Source organism: Etheostoma spectabile, chromosome 10 (assembly GCF_008692095.1).
Source record: "Etheostoma spectabile isolate EspeVRDwgs_2016 chromosome 10, UIUC_Espe_1.0, whole genome shotgun sequence".
Lineage (NCBI taxonomy): Eukaryota > Metazoa > Chordata > Actinopteri > Perciformes > Percidae > Etheostoma > Etheostoma spectabile.
The window spans coordinates 19,659,543-19,680,365 of record NC_045742.1 but is presented as its reverse complement, the minus strand read 5'-3'; the positions used below and the strand labels follow the sequence as shown (position 1 = coordinate 19,680,365).

Sequence of the window (20,823 nt, the reverse complement as noted above, 5' to 3'; positions counted from 1 at the left end):
TGCTGTCAGTATAGGATTATTTTTTTTACCTGGGTCTTGTTCTAATACTTATAGCGTTTTTTACCATAAGTCGTGTTGACTTTGCACTCGCCATCTCAGTTGTAGAGATTCAAAAGATGTGCCTCAAGCAAAGCATTTGGTTAGTTTCCACAGTAAGCTTTTAACCATACATGCAAATGTTTTGCAGGTTATGTTTTAGCAGATAATTAAACAAACTTATATTTAATCTAAGGCTTTGGAAATGCTAAACAAGATTCCAACACTATGACTACAGCCCTTTGCACAGCACAGCACTTCAGAATGTAGCCTAGGCAAACCAAAGTAAAAGTTGAAGCTTGTTAGGCAGCAGTGCCAGGCTTAAAATGATCATATTTTGAGGAAAAATATCGTACATGAGTCATAACCACGAGAATAAATAGATGTAAATGTGAAATTTTACAAAATAATGACTTTTTGACACGCCAACAAATCACATCAGAGTTTTTGTTAACGCAAGTTGGCGTAACCATGATGTGTGGGTATGTGTCCATCAGTCAAATTATTTTTGCAATAGATAACATTAAATTACAAGACAGCCCAACTAGAAGCTTGTTCATATTGTGCATGTAAACAGTTAAGCCATAGGCTAAGAAAAATAACTAAATAATTGGGCTTACTGGTGCATTCAAAACAACTCAACTTGAACATGCATAGTGTGAGAAAGCTCAAGCTCCACCACCGAGTCACTGTCTGTAAATTGTAAAATGGACAAACAATCATACATCATGGCACTTTTGGCATTATTAATTGTAAATTGTACAAAGGGCTGAATTTGTAAAAATTTACAATTTTATCCTACATGTGCCAACGCTGTTGTCAGGCCTTTTTGTTATAGCTGTTGACCTGTGATTGGTCAATCCTTGTTCAGGGGAGAAATTTAGTGATTGAATTATGAGAATAACGCTCTAAAATCTGAATTTCTGTGTTAATCCTAATTAACTGAAGATCACAATAAGGTCCATCAAGAATCATTACAATTCCCACCCATTTATTAGTTTTTTTTGCACATTTACAATCAAGGATTAGTCAAATATCCATTGACATTACTCTATCTCTTACACAACATCATTTATCCAACACGTAATGACAACATTGGACAAAAAGATTTACAATGGAAAACAGATCCAGGCAGTGCTTTCCTCATTTAAGTTAGCCCCAGTCATAACACACCATTTTTACCCCTCACACAAAACAATGAATTTGTTTGATATTGCATGATTATGCTAAGGGTGAAATGACATGCAGTGCTGATATCAAAGCCTTATTTAAGTATATGTGTTATCAGTGGAGTAGGCTATAGTGATATTCCGTTGCTAACTCTCAGCACCATATGGGTACATCCATTTAAAAAAACAACAACAACAACTATGCTATTGTGGGCAATTGCACATAAAGTGTGTGATAGGTTGATGATTTAAAATGATGTTGCCCCTGAGGTTGCTTTGTTGCTTCAACTAGTGATATAGTAGTTAGTACACTGCCTGCTATTTGAAGTGAGAACAGGGTCAGTGATGTAAGCCCCAACAGGAGTAACCTGATTTACACATGTGCATATCATCCACAACACTGTGCATACTTTACAAATTAATGACTCAAACTGCCTTGTACTTTGTGTGCTCAGCTAGTCATGCTGAAGGGACAGTGGCCATAGTTTTTTTCTAATACAGTTTGTGCCTTAGAGGGTGCAGTCTATTGCTTATGCAGTTAACACTCTCCATTGATGGAGCAATAATACTTCCATTTCTTCCTTTTTCTTCACACTCATATTTAGAGACGGTACTTTCTCAGGAGCTCTGATTGCCACATGTACTTCCTCTCCGGAAAGCGATCAGGAATTCTGATGCGCCTGAACTCCTGGATGCATTTCTCCAGCTCCTGCTCTGGAGTCAACTTCTCCTTGTTGGCTTTCCTTTTTGCGGCCTCTCGTTCTCGGACCCCGAAGGTTCTCACTCGCAGCATGTCAGTCTTGCGGCGCATCTCTGCCTGCTGCAGCATGTGAACTGGTCCTTTGGGCATGGGACGGTCCAGCGTCTGGACATTGGCGCGCCGGCTCACAGGACCACAGATCACGGTTCCTTGAGGGGAACTGGCCTCCGACTGGGTCTCAGAACAGGAAGTAGAGAGCTCATTGAAGGAAGTGCCGCTCTCTCCTTCACGCTCGCTTTTGTGGCTCTTGCAGCAGCAGTCACAGTGAGAGGACAACCACCTTGAGGACCCGCCTGGAAAACACACACACACACACACACACAAACACACACAAACAAATTTGTCACTTGTTTTGACCACATGCAGTACATTTTCTGTTGTGACTAGACCATCTCTCATGCAGAACCACACTGTAACTGAAAGTCCCTTCTGTCTGTATTGTGACAGATTCCAGCTGTAATCAAAAGGAACAGTTGCACTGATCAAGCAAATGCTGACAAATGCCTACACACCACTTTCAATGTTGTACAAATATCTGTAAATGAATACCAAATGAGTGTGTGTGGGTATTTGTGGGCTACAGATGTGAGAACATGCAAGTTATTGGCTTTGACAATTAATTGCTGAATTTCAAAGAGGTTGTGGGCTGTGCATATTGCTTTTTTTCGATAAGGAGAGGCACCAGAGCTTGGCGTGGTTCAGTACAGCTCCCTAAAAGACCTTTCCCATTTCCCAAGGCAAAGCTTGTCTGGCTGACTTGTATTAAGAAGATTAGATGGTGTATTATATTTGTCTTTTCAGATCACTCGATAAGTTGCTTTCTACCTCTAGGCAACAAGGTACAAAAGATAGATAACACAATGTATAATTCATCTTGGGTGGTAACAGAACTGGGTCAGTGAATAGATGTACTTGCAGGTGTCCTGACCACCTGACATGAAGTACGGACAGGCACTGAACCAGATAGAAACAAAAGATTTTAATAGTCTTTATTCTTCCTCTTATTCTTATACACTTCTTCTATCGTCTCACATCCTCCTACACTGCTAATTATGAACCAGAAATGCAGTGCTGTACTGCCCGCTGGCTTGTGAAGTGTTCAAGTAAAGACAGTAAACACTGTAGCTGTCTTTCATTTCCAAAAATACCCCTGAACTATGGTCTCTTTTAGATGTACTAACAGGTAGAAATGCGCAGTGTTGAAAGCTGCTGGTGCTCTATGTAAAATAAACAACAGCGTATGAGGAATACACTCATGCAAACAGACTAAAAACCTCTTAATGGCTTTTTCCAATATGATGATACAGACTCAATAGCAATGATATCTCAGAGGGAGCAATGATTTGTCCATTACCTCCTTCCAGTATATGCACCAATTTATACTGAATAGAGTTCAACAAGGATTTGAACCTCTCTGCGCACACTGTAATAATGACCTTATCTCTAGTGAGATGATTGCATTGAGCTGATAGTGAGAGAGTCACTAACAGCTTTTTAATGGCTAATCCATGAGTAAAGGGGCCAATCCGTGCAGCAATTTCCCCCCGCTGAAAATGAATCTAGCTGAATCCAGCACATGAGCAGCACCAGACAAATGGATGCAGGCCCTTTAGTGAGGAAGATCAGAAGGAAGGAGGCTGAGCATCGTTTCTAAATGGATGGATGGATGCTGTAGTCCAGAGGGGCAACCCGTTTAGGAAACTTGCCAACCGCCAATAATAGCTTAATAACATTTTCAGCCCATGCAGGAGAATGAATTATATTAAAGCCACTGACAGTCTCAATACACCTGGGCTTGCACTGTGTTTTATACAGTAATTTGTCTAAATGAAGCATTGACATGGACAACCTGATAATGCAAAAACATCTGCATGTGTCCGAACACAACCACAAACTGAGTGTTTGGGATAAAGGGGTCAAGCTTTGATGCCCCCCTCAGAGCCAAGACAGGAAACGACTAAGAGCCTTGTCAGAACACAGTCATTCTTGGCTACATTTGAACTAGTTGCTGTGTGATACACTTTGGTATCTTTTCAGGGAAGCTATTGATTGCATTTTGTTTTTCTCATATCAATATAGCCTGTCTAAGAGATCATATTCCAAACACATTAAAAGACTGGGCCAGGTCCTCAGACCAGACTCCAGCTGCGTCTGCACTTCTCCTAAATGAGACAGAGACAGAGACAGAGACAGAGAGTCAAGTTCGGCATAGAGGCATGCAGGCGTGTCACACGGCGTATCCTCAAACTCCTTTCCATCTCAAATGAAAGCTGGGATGTTTGTCCTCGTGACTGAAAAAGGTCAGAGTTTTATGGGAATTCAACTGCTTAAATATTGGATTAAAATTACACAATTTTACCCATTAAGAGATTTTAAATGGCAGAAAAGTAGGACATGGTGGTGGTGGAAGAAAGAGGGCTCTGACAAACTATAATTCAAATGTCAGTGGCTTTCTTGCCAGACAGTGTGTTTGTTTTCATCTGTGTCTCTAAACTGACTCATCAAGGGTGTGTGATGATGATTATTCCTTTAACAGCGGAGCAGCTTTGTGCTTTGGTCATGTAATCTGAGAGGCATACAATAAATAAAGCGGGACAAGAGAGACTCATCACTCAAGCTCATGTTGTTATAACAAATAACCAGGAGGCCACATCGCAATTTATTTCAGGTTTGTACTTGAGTGACCCAAAGCTGTCTTCTTTTTAAATGTAGTGATGAAGAAGTGATGTGAACTGTGCCTTCAATCTAAATAAATAAAAATAAGTTTTAGTACTGATACAAGCTGTTAAAGTCAGACCAAAAAGACACTTAACTTTTGAATTTCTGTAATTAACTTTCTTTTCCCAACCACATCAAACTCCTGCGAGGCTGAGTGGTGTGAATCATCTTCACATGCTTTAGTTGCTGCTTTGTTATGGTATAACATTCTCTGGCCAAGTCTTTGGGCGTGAACAAACAAAATAGAGAGAAAAAAGGGAGTCCTGATTAGTTAGTGAAAAAAACTATAAGCGGTAATATTCTCTGGCAGGTTAAATATGCATATTCATGCAGCCAGTCAGGGAGTTAAGCTCATGTGAGCAGAGACGCTCTGATCTTAGACACACTCTCATATTTTCCAGCTCCCATATCCAGTCACACACAAATATTTTTTACTCTGCCACTGCCTCAGGAAGGGTGTAGTTTATATGCTTGTTAGCTCACAAATTAGGCCAGCATGTCCTTGCAGCTGAAAAAAGGCTTGTCTTGCAAAGGCAGTGACACTAGGGTGAGGGAAATCTATTTCACAGAGATAGTCCTTTTAGCTGCAAAAGTATCACTTCAGCAGTTTGTGTCCAGCCTAACTGATGGCTAAAGCCATCCTCTATAATAATGTCAACAATACATGAATACAATTGAATTTGTCAATATTAATTACCTCCATCCAGCCTGCTCTACTTCGCCAAAACAACCCTCATCAGCAGCAGTGATGAAAAAGCTGGAGAAGAATAGTCAGGGCAATACAACAAGCTTTACATGATAATTCAAGGACACTCGTACTCTCTCATGGACCCATTAATGCCCTGGCCCAAATGATCTGTTTTCCATGGGGAGAGTGACAGGTTCATTGGCTGATTGTTAATGGCAAGGGGGAGCTGTCCACTCCCATAGTCAGAGGGTGGCTGCCTTGCTGAGTGTCTCCCTGACAGCGAGATGATCAAGCAACTCAGACAGCTTCAAAGGTCTATATCAGCCTCTCCCCTGTGGGGCCGTGTCCTGACCCAGAGCCACACCCCCACTGCACAAGCACGGAAGCAAGATGAGGCGGGGAAGGCGAGGAAGGTGTCCTGAGCATCAAGCTCATGTCATCACCTAAATAAAGCCTCAAGAGGCTGGTGGAAAGACGAGGGGCCATTCTGGTCCTCCATCCTGTCAAGTAGGTGATATTCAAGGACTCACATCTAAGGTCAAGCATCAGTTCCTTTTTTATTTCCTTTATCACTGAATTAAAATGAATCAATTATTTGGAGAAAAAAAAAGACACACATATCTACAGTTGACCCCTAAACAAGCTTTCAACTGCTCTTTAAACAGGCTACCCACTAAAACCTTGACTAATTTACTAAGCTTACCTCTTGCATGGGATTCCCTTCAGAAAGCGCTCAGCTCTGCCCACAATGTGAGCTTCATCATCCAAGTAGCCGTTAGTGTTTCTGGAGGGATTATTAAGGTGTTGGATGTCAGATGGTAAGAGCTGTTATACCTGTTCTCCAACAGCTATGGAGCACAGAAGTAACCAGGGACTCAAAAAAATAAAATATTGAAATGATTTCTAAAAATTATAATTAGTTCAGCATTATTATCAGTTCAGTTATAGGTTTCAAAAGGAACCTACTGGAGGTATTAAGTTTTTTATGTTTACCTTTAATGCAATCGTTGCTTTCATTCTTTTTAATATGGAAACTTCAAATTGCTTAATCTGGGTAATCTATCAAAGTCCATATTCAGACTTTTTAATTGTCAAAATTGTATAAACATCACTTGGTAATGAAGTTACCAGCAGAGATTTTTTTTCTCTTGTTGGTGCGTTCAAGGGCACTCCCAACATCTGTGATTTGTGAGTCAGCAGTCATTACAGCGGTCAATACAGAACAGCAGCGTGAGAGGGTTAGTTTGTGCTTAAAACTTTGACAAACAAAAAATATCATGACAACAGATGCCCTATTTTATGCATGTCTGCAAGTTTATTTAAACGCTATAGTGAGATAACATAGAAACTAACAACTGTATGGAAATCAGCATAAAAGCGTGTAGAAAACAAATGACAGTGCTGTGAAGAATACTGTTTGCAATCAATGACCTAATACATGAAAAACCACTAGCATAGTCCTTCCAAATTCAGTGCCTGTGGCTTTAAAAAAAATTATTTCAAAAATGTATTTTCCTTTTGCATCTGCAGCTTTTCAATAAGCTCAGGTTTTCTCCCAAGGTGAGCCAGATTGTCTACTTGAACTGATGAAGTGCACAAGGTGCTGCAATCATTGTGAGAAATAATGGCAGAAGCACACACCCGCGCCTTTTTTCTGACCATCTTTCGGCCCAGGTGCTCTTTAAGACGTATATGAGTTATTCATGTTAGCACCATCCATCTCTTGTAGGCACTGGCAATCCATACAGACTCCAAACAGGCTCTCTGGGAGCTTGGGGACTGCCCAATCTTTGCCTCCATTAAACCCAAGCAATTGATTACTCCCTACCCCCCATCCAACTCTCTTCTTGCCGCCATTGTTCAGGAGCCATTATGGCCACACATCATCCCATACCCAGCCCAAAAGAGGACTGCACAGTTATATTAACAGAGCACACCTGGCAAGTATAATCATTCTCCATCTTGACTGTACGTGTTTCCCATTTTGACAAGGCACTTCTGCACAGCCATTTCAGATGGGGACAGATGAAACTGTTTCTAATGTTACCGGTCCTACTGTTTAATGATGATTTGCTCTGCCTGTGTGATGTGGAAGCGGTGATGTCAAAGCAGGTTGTGATGTTATTGTATCCATGATAATGGCTAATTCTCATCTATAAATTGACTCATATTTTGAATTATAATAAAAAAAAAAAACTTAAATTTCAAATTGCCTATAAAATAGGTTAGAAATTATCTTTTTAAAATTGCATCTCCATCCTGCATGACTGACGACGCTGAAACTACTTTGGGATTATTAATCACTACAGCAATAATGTTGTCACTGCCAATCGAAAAAACTAAATGTCCCCCACATATCTGACACATATGCTCTACATCAGAGAGGGAAGAGAGGCCAGCGTGGAAGAATTGAGCACCGACTGACTTCTCTGCTGGGCATCCTGCTAGCTTGTATCTGTCGGACGTGGAGCTGGACTCCGGGCCAGCGTTGGTTTCCAGCATGATGTCACGAGCTGTGACTTGGCTGGATCCCGGAGTGCCAGTGCCATTCAACCGGGCAACTCTTTGTCTATGTGCCGATCTGACGGCCACATTCCACTTTATGATGAATCATCCACAAGTTAAAGGAGCTGATGGGATTACATTTCACTGGAATTCTGCCTTTTAAGATTTCATTTGACAAATAAAAATGGTTTGTTTGATTGATTGATTGATTGATTGATTGATTGAAAATAACCCAACAGAACCACCTGCCACCAGGATAAGTTAAAATTTTGACTCACTAAATAACATTTTTTTATATATTTATTTTTCTCATAATTTTGACTGAAATGTCATAATTTTGACTTGTATCTCATAGTTTTTATATCATAATTGTAATTTATTTACCTTGTTTTTCCATGACTATTTCTGTGCTTCCATACATACAGTATGTATCCCTTACTGAATGCAATTCAATGCAAGATGCTGCAACCAGGTGTTCTCTGTCCCATTTAGTCTAATGTGTGTTGGTTATCTGTTTTTTTTGTGAACTTTATTTAAAGATTTTCAATTTACATAGAAGAAACGACAAAGATGCAACACATTACCAACCCGTCCCAACCCAACTTCCAAGGCTCAAACAACAACAAAAAATTGAATGAAGAAATTTAAATAAATAAAAGAGAAAAAGAGGTGGGTACACAAAATATAGCTACACACAGTTCCTGAACCTCACTTCACACTGCTCAGACTGGGAACATTAAGCAGCATCATAACACATATAACCTTATTCGATCGATGGGCAAAGGAAAATCACATCATGAGAGGGATACATTTTCAACAAATTCTATAAAGGGGGCCCAGGTTTTAGCATGTCTATCCCGTAAATTATTCCGATTATGTCTCAACTTCTCTAATGACATAGCAAAGAGTATCTCTTTGACCCAGTGTCTAAACGAGGGAGGTTTCACAGACTTCCAGTGTAAAAGAATTTGTCTCCGGGCTAGAAGTGTAATAAATGCTACAGCGTTTGCCTGGAGGACAGTACATTGTTCTTCCGATGGGAATATCCCAAAAATTGCAACTGTTGGATCAGGATCCACTGTTCTGTCAAAAATGAAGGAGACCGCTTCAAAGACCCTCGCCCAGAAGTTGTTAGGTGAATTGCAAGACCAGAACATGTGACCCAATTTAGCCAGACTGTGACCACACCTCGGGGACACAGGATTGGTGCCAGGATATATTTTGGAAAGCTTCTCAGGTGAATAATGCAATCGATGCACAATTTTAAATTGAATAAGGCCATGTCTTGTGCATAAAGAGGTGGTGTGTAGTTAAACTACATCGCCATGTCTCGCCGGACAATATAATGCCCAAGTCCTTTTCCCAAGCCAGCCTGGCATTATCCCACTGGGGGGGGGCAATGACCAGTACTGTTTTATAGATTTTAAACACCCTTCTTTTCATTGTAGGGTTCAGGACCAGTTTGGTATCAATTGCACTTTTTTGTGGTAAGGAGGGAAATGTGAAGTGTTTCTCAGCAGCGCTGCGTACCTGTAAGTATCTGATAAAATGATTGTTGGGGAGGTTGTGGTCTTTTTGTAGTTTGTCAAATGAAGCAAATGAGCCCTTGACAAAGAGGTCACCAAAAAATACCAAACCATTCTTATGCCATACTTGGAAGGCAGTGTCAATCTGGGATGGTGGAAACAAATGATTGTTTGCTAGTGGAAGCAAAGATATTGCCTGACTGAAATGAAAATATTTCCTGAATTGAAAACAATTTTCAAGAGTGTTTTTGACAACTGAGTTCAAACCATGACGACCTACGCTGATGGGTAGGGGGCCACTCAGGATAGATATGGGTGAGAGTGGGTGATTGGAGTTAAGTTCCATAGAGGCCCATGTTGGCCCTTCTTTTTTCTGAATGTAAAAATCCAGTGATTTAGTTTTTGGCAGACCAGTAATAAAACAAAAAATTAGGCAGACCCAGTCCACCTGCTTCCTTAGGCATCTCCAGGTAAGCTCTTTTAATTCGAGGAGTGGAGTTTTTCCAAATAAAGGAGGTAATATTACAATTCAGCTTTTTGATCCAGGACTTGGTTAATATAACGGGGATCATCTGAAATAGATACAAGAATCGAGGCAATCTTAACCATGTTTACTCGGCCTGCCAGTGTAAAAGGGAGTGCAGAACATCTTTGAAAATCCAGTCTTGTGCGCTCTAGCAACAATTTGAAATTGCAGTTGTATGGGTCTTTGTCATACTGTGTAACCCTGATACCCAGATAGGTTATCTGTTTTAAGATATGCTCTGGTTTATTCAAACGGTGAACACATCACACCTGATAGATTCTAACATCACCGTGACCATCAGGAGCAAAAACTCATGTTCATGATGAACCCTTGGACCGCTGCGGCCTCCTGTGGAGAGTGCCGTTTTCCCATAATAATCATCTGTTTTAGTCTGTGGGAAAGCCAGCAGCATGTATCCTACTGAGCTGGAGTGGTTGACAATAATTGAGACTAGAATTTCTTAACTTTATGAGGGAACGAGTCCCTTGACTCTTAATACAGATGACTCTATGCAATAAAATGATGAATATCTACTGTTGGCAATTTGGAGACTGGAGTCTACTAATACTGAGCGTCAGTGGAGCTTTTAACAAGAAGAGTAACATGGATGATGCTCAGGAACTGACAGGCTGGGAGAACGTTTCTCAATTTATTACCTGCGCCGGATTGCTCTTTTTACACTCTGAACAAAAAACCAGCATCCCCGTTTCATTCCATATGAGCCTGGGATTGGATGGGGGGGGAGGGGTGTAAAAGGAAAGCAGTCAAATGTTTTGAAAACAACAAACAACAATAAAGCTCATCTGTTTTGTGGCCAACCCAAAAGTGCACTTGTCTACATGCATTCTTAGCTCAGGACTACCTGCCCTAGGCCAGTCAGTGTCCCACATTCAGAATCAGGTTACCGTTAGTTAGAAAGTAGATACGGGCCCCTGTGCTGCTGTGAAGCAATGGCTCTCACGCATGTCTGCCTCTGATGTGTCCATCTATCATCCTGACTAGGCCTCTGTCTCCCAACAACTGATATATATCCATATATATATATATATATATGTATATATATATATATGTATATATATATATGTGTGTGTGTGTATGTGCATGTGCGTGTGTGTGTGTATGTGCGTGTGTGTTTCCCTTCCGACAAGCAGCATATATATATATATATATATATATATATATATATATATGTGTGTGTGTGTGTGTGTGTGTGTGTGTGTGTGTGTGTGTGTGTGTGTGTGCATGCATGTGCGTGTGTGTTTCCTTTCAACCTCACCTTTTTTCTCTCTTTTAATAAAACCATCTCCCCCTCTTCTTCTGCGTCTTCTTCTCCGCTCCTTCAGAGCCTGTCTATACTTACTTTAATCTATTTTTGCTCCTCGCTTCCTCTCTCTTCTTTCTGCCTCAGTTCTTTCTCCCCATGCCCAGGTCTCATGCAACTTTTACTCCCTCATCCCTTTAGCTCAGCCGCTCTGCTCTCCATCTGCTCGCTTCCCTCTTTCAGCTTGCTTTCTTAAATTCCCTCTCTTTCTTTCTGTGCTTTTCTGCATCATCTTTCCTTTCATGCTGTTTTTTTTGGAGTTTCTCCCCTGTATCTAAACCCCCCCTTCACCCTCCTCCCACTGTTCTGTGTCTTCATCCTAGCCTAGGGTAGTGTCTGTTAAGGGGGAAGAGGGTGAACGCCAACACCATATGCTGTGCTCCAGAAAGTTGAATGACTAAGGGAAATCCTACCTGGCTGGAAGCTCATGTTCAAGGAAGACCCCTCTTTTCTAATTAGTTTACATTAACAACACTTTTGGTAAATTGTTAGCAAATCATATGTCATGTCTTCCTCAGCCCACCCTCCTGCACCTCCGACCTTGACCCACCAAATGGTTTTCTTCAGCTTTTTCAAAGGAAGCCATTCAGAATAATAAACAAAGTGGTTTTTAACTCGCCATATGGTCAAACTCATCCCTCTGCAGAGAGTGGAATGAACCATATTTGCAGCTAATTAAGGCATTTGCTGATAAACAAACGTCTTCAAGTGAAAAGCAAAGCTGATTCAAGAGAATGCAGCAGCCTTCATGTACATTTTGTGCTGCCCACTGGCACTTTATTATTCTAAACCCCTCAGATCCAGACCCATCTGAGCTATGGCATGTGTTTAAGCATGACGCACATGTATTTGAAGTGTAGCAGCATTAGGACTCAAATTCCATAAGGCCCGTGGGCATGTTTGCCTCTTATCTAGGCCCCAACACAGATGTTCGAGTCAACGACTGCAGGGGATGCAAAGATTCAAGAAGTGTGTGCTGTAACCCCACCATGCCTCCAGGTAGTGTGAGCTAACACACACCAGTTTCTGCACATCACTTCTAAATCTAGACCATAAGAAACAAATTGCATGGGATTTCTTACGGAAAGTTGTGTGGGTACATTTTTTAAAACTTTCAATGAGGAAAAATGCCCTTTTTGATGAACATCAGGCAATACCATACTGATGTAGTCTGTGGCCTGCATGTGGTGGAGGAAGGAGGGGCACTTGGGTTCTGTTACGAATGTTTGTATTTAACTTGGCTCTTTGCATTCTAATTATTACTGGAGGTAGAAGCCACCTCTGAAATAATAGAGTAGGAATAAATCTTCACTCACGGTAGAAGATGTACTGTGCGTAATTGGACCAGACCCTGTCATCCGCGTAATGACCGATGGAGGACGCAGTCAGGGACGAATTGCAGGCCACAATGTGAAAGCCGCTCTCTGACAGCATGTCAAATGCTCTCTCCAGGTGCCTGAACTTGAGGTAAAACCTGGAGGTGTAACGGTCCGGTGGTCTGTCCGAGTCCCTGTTCTCATTCAGGGCGTCTCCAAATACCTCTTTCGCCAAGCCAATTCTACTGCTGATGAAGATCCTCGGTAACTTTTTGGCCTTGACATCAATTTGACTGTCTCTGCCTCCGTCAGCGCAAGCGCTTTTGAAAGCGACCGTTATGTAGCCATACCTCCTGTCCAATGAGTAAGGGGGGTAAAACCTCTGGTCGCTGCCCTGCGACTCATCGTCGAAATCACTGTAGCACAAGTCTTCTGGAAATAGTTTAGAATCATCGGAAGATAAAAGTTTGGCCAAATCTGGCAGCTGGAAGTATTCCGCCTCTCTTTTCAACCTTCCTCTTTCGGGGAAGTGATCAGGGAGGACAACTTGCTTGTCTCTAAGATAATCCAATACATACCGAAACAAAAAGCCATCTCTGTCAATAAAATAACGTCCTCTGAGGTCCCGGGACAAGTCATTTGAGGACCCCTTCTTGTTAGAGAACAGATTCCCAAGTAAGGAATTCGGAAAGCTTGTCAAGGTGGCATGGCGAGTGTAATACACCTGTCCACCTACGTTTAGCTCAATAACATCCGATGGAGGGGTTTGCCCCGTTGCAGGTTGCGTTTTGCAGTTTTCGCTCAGTGCCATTTTTTCAGATCTTGCACGAAATCTGAGCTTCGATCACGGAGCGCAAACGTCCCAGAAGTTCAGGGTGTGGGATGCTGCTGCATGGTGTCAATGCCCTCAGACCCAAAGCATAGTGTTAATTCAAGCTGCAGTCCTTGCATCTAATGTCTTGTGACAAACAATCCCAATGTTGGCCTACAGTATACTATTTAACTCCATGCGTAAATGTGCCTGCCCACGGTGCATGCTTTTTGAACAGAATCGATTATCCTGTGTAAGTGAGCGCATCATGTAACACACATCCACTGCGATGGGTCATTGCTGTGACTTCAAAGAAATACAATCCTCACTCCACTCTCAAATTCCCCACCATCAAAAAAGTCAAACAAACCTTTTTTTTTGTTTAAGTTTTCTGTGGAAAGGTCTTGCGTCTGGCTTCTGGTTCAGTCACATCAGTCCAGGAGCAATTGAATAATGTGCGTGCATCCCATCATTCAACTGCTAAGCGTCGCTCTTGACAACTGGGATGCTAAAACATTGTCCGAGTTTGCTCACAGAGAGGTGGATGGAAGTGGGACTCCTGTGCGCACCTGTCTCTCCAAACTGCTGAGTGCGGAAACGTTTGGTCCGGCAGAAGCTTTAAAATAATGTTGCTCCAAGCTGTTCTCTTGCACAGAGAGAGAGAGAGGAAGAGAGAGAGAGAGAGAGAGAGAGAGAGAGAGAGACAGAGAGAGAAATATCGTCTCATGTCATGAAGTAATGTCTTACATCATCTTAAAGGAAAATGACATTTGCAGACGATCGACACAAAGCGGACTGATGTTGGTTCATCTGTACAGTTTTTCATGACAATCTAACCACGGGCGGCGTGCAGCTGGCGGAGAGGATTCAAGTCTAATTCAGGTTTAACATCCAACGTTGCAGATTTTAATCCCTTCTTCTGAGTCTTCACAGAGGCTTTTTTCATTTACATTTAACGCTTTTAGCTGACGCGCTTATCCCGAGGGAGGGGTGAGGGGTTAGGTCCCATGCAGTGTCTTGCTCATAGACTCATCGGCAGTGCCAGCTACACGTGAATAGAGCTGGTGGTCTACAGGATACTACCTACTCTTCAACTCCTTTTCTGTCCAACTATCCATAATCGTTCAAACATTAGATAAAATAAACATAACAAATCTATCTATCTATATCTATATCTATATCTTTCTATCTATATCTATATAGCTATAAATCTATAAATCTATAAATCTAAATGACAGTTGCACTCTTCTGTATCTATGATTGAACCATTATCACTTTTACAGCCAGAACACTGACCTAATTTGACAATTGAATTCCTCATGGATTTGACCAAGTGATCTGTTTCAGGACCACGGACAAATCTATGCCAGCACAAAGTCTCAGGTGCTTGATTCTCCTTCTACTCTGGATAAAAGTGAAACAATGTATATCTCTTAATTTTACACAATTTCGTGTCTTGATGCTAAATGAACTTAATGCATCAGTAAATCATTTTCTTTCTGGACAGTAGCAAGAGGACAGGGGTTTAAGACTTGTGTATTGTTGCTCAGGGCCTGCTCAGTATATTTGTCATAGAGCCATCAGTATACTCCACAGTGACATCAAGTACTGTGGGGTGGAAAATCCACTTTGGAAGAAGTGAGATGCCAGGCTGAATTTAAGGCTTGACAAAGCTTGTCATCATCTTTAAACGCTGGTATATATAGGTCACAAGCTAGTGTTATTTAAGATATAGCAAGGATGGTTACCTGAAATATATGCTCTAGTCTAAAGTGTGTGATCACCACCTGAGTCTGTAACACTTATGGACCTGTCTGTATGGAGTAGCCCATAAGTGTAGTTCTGACACTGATCTGTAGTTTAGACTTTGTTGTATCTCATGTTTGATTTCCATTTTTTGTTTTGTTTTTGAGTGTGTTTTGAAGCCATATTGTAATAAATCAGAGACTTTTGTTGCTTCAGTGCTGGGAGAAGGCGTTGATGGGGTGCACCCTTGACTCGTGGTTCTGAGGAGGCTGCGGTCACGCTTTACCCTGTTAATTCAGAGTATATTGTGCTGGAGAGGGGGTTGCTAAGCAGCCACAAGGGACTGAGTGGGATTCAAACAGTGGGGATTTAGAGCTAGTGTGCACACCACTGATCTCTTTTTCCATGATGTGAGGTTTAGCTGCTGACATTATACTTCATGATTAATACTTAATATTGTAATGTGTTGGGGATGATGTGACCTTAACAGTAGAGTGTGGCTAGGAAGAACTATTTAATATCATAAAATGGTGATATTTGATTATCCTATTAGTCTATACGTCTATATTTATTTTCTTTATTTTTTTAATACAATGAAATATATATATATACATATCTCAGTACATCTCTGGACGGTGTTGGACTTGTATAACAGAAGACTTGGAGTTCATTCCCTGTCCCCTGCTTGGGGATGATTCTTTTCCCACGTGTGCTATAAACCCTGTTTCCTATTCATCTCACTCATCCTCCCATTACAGCAAATTTCCCAGCCTCCTGTGTTCACTTTATTTCCCGTTCATGCATTACTCCCAGGTTAGATTCTAGCTTTTGGAAAGGGTTGAATTTCATGCAACTTCAACATGAATAATGTAAGGCAATATGAGCCCTAGCTGAGCAAGAAGTAAAATAAATCAGTTTGTTTAATGCCGTAACATTAAATTGGCAATTATGGAATTCGCAAGCTCTTGCATATAATCTGCAGTGTGGCCTGGTCTAAAATACTAAGAAATTAATATAATGTGTCTGTTGAAAAAGAAATGGTTTGAAAATGTTTTCTAAATTGCCACAAATTATTGAGTTCATTGATACATTTACACTACTGGTGTCCAAACATTGTTCCAGTGGTGTGTAGTTTTGCAAACAAGACAGTGTCTGTCTTAGAAAATCTTACAATGCACTATTGTGCAGCCTTGAAAGCACCAACTAATACAGGCCCAAACCTTTCTGCAGAGTTGTTGTCCCATGCATGCAATAATAGCCTATCTACCCGGTTTCCTTTTTCCCAGGCCCTTTTCAAACACTCCATTATGTTTCCAAATGAAAGAGGCACAATTGTGAATGGGGAGGTCTTGAGAAACAAAACACATTTTGCTTTGTTACTGTTTTGTCACAATTAAAGGAACAAGTTCAAAAATACTCTAACCTTTGTTCTGTTTAAAAAAAGTCATTATTTGCTTCATGTTATCGTTGAAAATGCACATGGATTGTTGTCCTTTCCATCAATGTCCTTAATAAACACAAACATCCAGAAAACCACAAAAAAAAACTCTATTACGTCCAGAACTCTGCTGCTTGTCTGCTCACCCATTCATGCTCCTGTGACCACATCACCCCTATCTTCCAGAACTTCCAACGGATCCGGATACAATTTAAAGACCCCATTCTCACTGACCTGCTCCACTGCTGCTCCATTTCTTTGCGCAGCCTCTTAGATGGCAATGCAACATTGCATGCTATTTGCACCAAAACACCACCCGCCATTATATTGCATCCCGACTGACGCATGCAGGCCGGTGTAGCACAAAGTGAGAGGCTTCAGTTTACTGTTGGATAAACAGTTCTAAAAATAAATGTTCTTGAATGCACATTTAGACCCAACAATCAATTGCATGCAGATTTGAACAATAATCCTGTGATGTGAAAAAATCTATTCTAATAATCTGATAGTGATGTGGCGTCTGTTGTAGGATACACAGCAGTGCACTCAGACCTCATGATTTTCTCTCCTGGTATCTTTATTTGGGGATGTTTAGTCCAAACATTTGACATGCCAGTTCTGTAGCTATTTGTTACTTCTTTAGTTATTATTTTTTTTTACAGGTAGAAATAAAAACCAAACCTAGTACGTCATCAGCTCATCGTCACTGCATTGTGGATGACTACAATGTCCATTCATAAGTAATTTCACTGTCCTCTGCCTCAGATGTCTGTCTGTCTCTTTGTCAAAGGCTCCATTAACAGCTGCAACAGTGGAGCCCCCATGGTGGGCAGCTCTTTGAATAATCATGTAAGAGGATGCCGTTTTAATGATTTGTTCACTGCTAATGCTCACTTTTTCTGGATTGCCTCTCCACTTTATACTCTGTTCTTTGGGTCTTATTTGCACCTCTCTCTAAGAAAGTGTCATGAAATTGCACTGGAAGCCAGCACAAAAACTACTAATGACATAGGAGAAAGCTTTTCAGAAACCTACGAGCAGCTGGAATAACAGTGTTTATTTTGTGATCTTAACTTAACCTTGCTGCTCTTATTTTCCTCATTGTATATATCTTCTTATTTTTACTTTTTATATTGTTTACTTGAATGTTTGTCTGTTGACCAAATTGGTTAAAATGTCTTGTTGTCACCGTGGGATAGAGGGAAACGCAATTTCGATTTCATTGTACGTTTTGACATGTGAAGAAATTGACAATAAAGCAGACTTTGAGTTTGACTTGACTTTGATGAGTGGACTAAGAAACTGATAAAATAGCTTTATTGTGTTGGAATATATCACAAAATAAAAAGAACTGTTAAAGAACTGTTTATAACAATTCAGTAGAGGGCAGCCATACGCCATTGCAGCGTCCAGTCTACCAACCCGAAGAAAAGAAGAAAAAGAGCTTGAACTCCATGCTGCTCCAGCACATAACAAGCTGCAGTGACGCCTCATTCCCACCAGGGGTTGTAAACAGGTCTGCCATGGGGCTGGCTCGCTCAGTTCTCCATTTTGTATGTTTTTTCCTGGAGGTTAGTTAGCGCCTACTTTCCATAATGGCTAGCTGCGACTCTCCACAGCTCAAACCAGTTTAACGCAGTTTGCATGCCAATTTTCAGCTAGATTGCACTGGAAGATTGAAAACTGATAAAACATACTCAGCTTGTCGTGTTTGTGTCCTTCTATCAAGCCATGTAGCTTGGATACGACGTGTGAGGAGCAACGTTAACAAACATTGAATCAGTGATGCTGTTGTGAACTGTCTGCCACTTTCAACCAAAACAATGTTGACAGAAGACCTGTGGACACATGCCAACAATCAGTCATTTCAAGGGTAAATATGAGCTTTTCTTATTTACAGATTTGAGTTAATATATATGTTGGATGAAAACAAATGTAGTAATGTAGCAAATGTAACGCTAAATATGCAATTATAAGGACTGTGTTAGCTAGCTAACAGGCTAACGTAACTGTCAACGACATTCAGGCTCGCAGTCACTTTAACTGTTAGCCACATTAGCATGCAGCTCCAGCATGCATAACATTTAGCTATAAGATAGCATTAGCATATCTTAGTTTTGGTTGAACTTTGCGGCGCACCCATTGTGCTCTGTGGTCGAAAACATGTTATGTGTGTTTACTTTAAATATATTGTATACAAGGTGAACAGTGCTGGTTATGTGCTCATGTTACCACTTTGCTAATGGCTAAACATATTTAGCTTCGTTAACGTTAGCTATCAAGGGCGCGCAGGGGGGCATGCTTAACAACTTTCCACAGTCTTATACCGTATTTACCTAACGTACGTCACTTGCTCTCTGCATGTGCACAACCTGAACCAATTGTAACGTTATTGTAGCAGTACAGTGCGCATGTGGTAATCCACTTTTACTGTATTTTAATATGTTTGCTTTGCACTCTACTTATACCTGGCTGTTTATACTTTGTGTCTTCCTACCAAAAGATGGACAAAGGTGGAGTGAAGAAGATATCATATAGAAGAGATGACCATTTAAGTACATTGGTCTACTCTGAAAGCCCTGAGGAGGGAGGTCTGTTGAAAGTGGCTCCTCACAGTGCCATGTCCATCACCTCTGCCACCTCAGTCATTCTTTCATCTAGCCCGTTGATGAAGCCAGGACAGGTACCTAACGGCCTCAGCAAAAGCCCCCTTTCAGAAGAGCTCACACCCATCACTGCCACTGTAGGCCCCCTGCTTGAAGACCCAGAGCCCAGGGGCCTGACCAAAGATCAGAAGCTTCAGCAGCAACAGTTACTCCAGACCCAGACTTCCACTACGTTTGGGTGTCAAACCTTGAGGGAACATTTGCCCCAGTTGCAGGCCAGTATAGCAGACAATACCCAGTCCTGCATGGATTCACTTATTGGTGGATCAGATCCCAATTTATTCCACATGAAAACAGAGGATTTCTCCATGGAAGAAAAAGGAGACCAGGATCCCACTGACCTTGATCAAGGCTTTGATCACATTGGAAAAGATGTGGACGTGAACCAGAAATTTTTCAGCGACAACACTATGGACCTGCTCCAAGACCTCGAGCTCGTTGGGTCCCCGTCAGATTTTTATGTAGGGGATGAGGCCTTCCTGTCCACTCTGGCAGACGATTCTCTATTGGGTGATGTTAGCTCAGAGAGGGACATAAAGCCTACCGTGGTTGAGAGCATTAACGGCAGTGGGACAGTCTCTCTTGCTCTAAATGGCAGCTATATGACTAGTCCAGATCAGTCCAGTGCTAGCATATCCACAACTGGCTCCTCAACCCCTGCAACCACTTTGTCTGCGTTGGTGAAGAAAGGAAAAGATGCTGGCTTCATTGAGCTCTGCACCCAAGGTGTGATCAAACAGGAGAAGACATCTGCAGGCCAGAGTTATTGCCAAATGAGCGGCATGTCCTCCACAGACATGCCCAGCTCTAACCCCATCTCCATCTGTGGGGTCAGTACTTCAGGAGGACAGAGTTACCACTTTGGAGTCAAGACAAGCGGCAATGAAGCTCAGCAGCAGAAGGATCTGAAGCTAGTGTCCAGCCTGTATCTCCCAGTGACAACCATTGGTGGGGCCTGGAACAGAATCCAGAGTGTGGGGGACAACTCTGCAATGGTCAGGGCCAGTGAGGCTTTCTCAAGCTCTCCCTCTTACCCCACTTGCTTTGCCAGGTAAGAAATCTAGGCATTGTGTGGTCCGACCCTTAGTTTTAGTCATACTCACTTGAGTTAATATATTTATGTGCTCATGCCAGTTATGTCCTATTACGTCCCCCTGCCTCACCAGATATCTAATGTTCTTTGCTTAAAGACCAGAGGTGTTAGTCCTGATCTTTGCAACATAGCTCTGGTATCTATAATATATTGGTCTTGAGCCTCATGCCCACAAGTGCTCAAATTAGGGCTGGGCAATATATCGATGTTGTATCGATATTGCGGTATCGTCTTAGATTTTGGATATATGGTAATATTGTAGTAATAATAATATAATAATAATATATCGTAAAGTGTGTCTTTACCTGGTTTTACAGGCTTTATTACAGTAAAGTGATCTAATTGTCTGAACTTACCAGACTGTTCTAGCTGTACTATTATTTACCTTTACTCCACTAAGTCATTAAATTATTTCTGGAGAATATTTATCATAAATCTCATTGTGCAATTAACATTTTGTTAAAGCACCAATAGTCAATCATACAATATCGTTGCAATATCGAC

At 41.4% G+C, this 20,823-nt stretch overlaps 2 protein-coding genes across 2 annotated transcripts in view; one reads left to right on the top strand and one right to left on the bottom strand.

Moving 5' to 3' along the window:
- Positions 1 to 1,010: 1,010 nt before the first annotated feature.
- Positions 1,011 to 14,401, bottom strand: LOC116696919 (BTB/POZ domain-containing protein KCTD16). Its single transcript, XM_032528181.1, has 2 exons — positions 12,566 to 14,401; positions 1,011 to 2,258 (listed from the first exon to the last, which is right to left on the bottom strand). Exons 1-2 carry the CDS (start codon positions 13,374 to 13,376, stop codon positions 1,807 to 1,809), a joined length of 1,263 nt encoding a protein of 420 aa, XP_032384072.1. The 5' UTR covers positions 13,377 to 14,401; the 3' UTR covers positions 1,011 to 1,806.
- A 3,686-nt stretch (positions 14,402 to 18,087) lies between these two features.
- The window catches only part of nr3c1 (nuclear receptor subfamily 3, group C, member 1 (glucocorticoid receptor)), a 19,828-nt gene continuing 17,092 nt past the window's right edge, over positions 18,088 to 20,823 (top strand). The window contains exons 1-2 of the mRNA XM_032528177.1: positions 18,088 to 18,433; positions 19,064 to 20,277. Coding sequence (XP_032384068.1) covers positions 19,064 to 20,277 — 1,214 coding nt within the window. The 5' untranslated portion in view covers positions 18,088 to 18,433. The remainder of the gene's footprint in view (positions 18,434 to 19,063; positions 20,278 to 20,823) is intronic.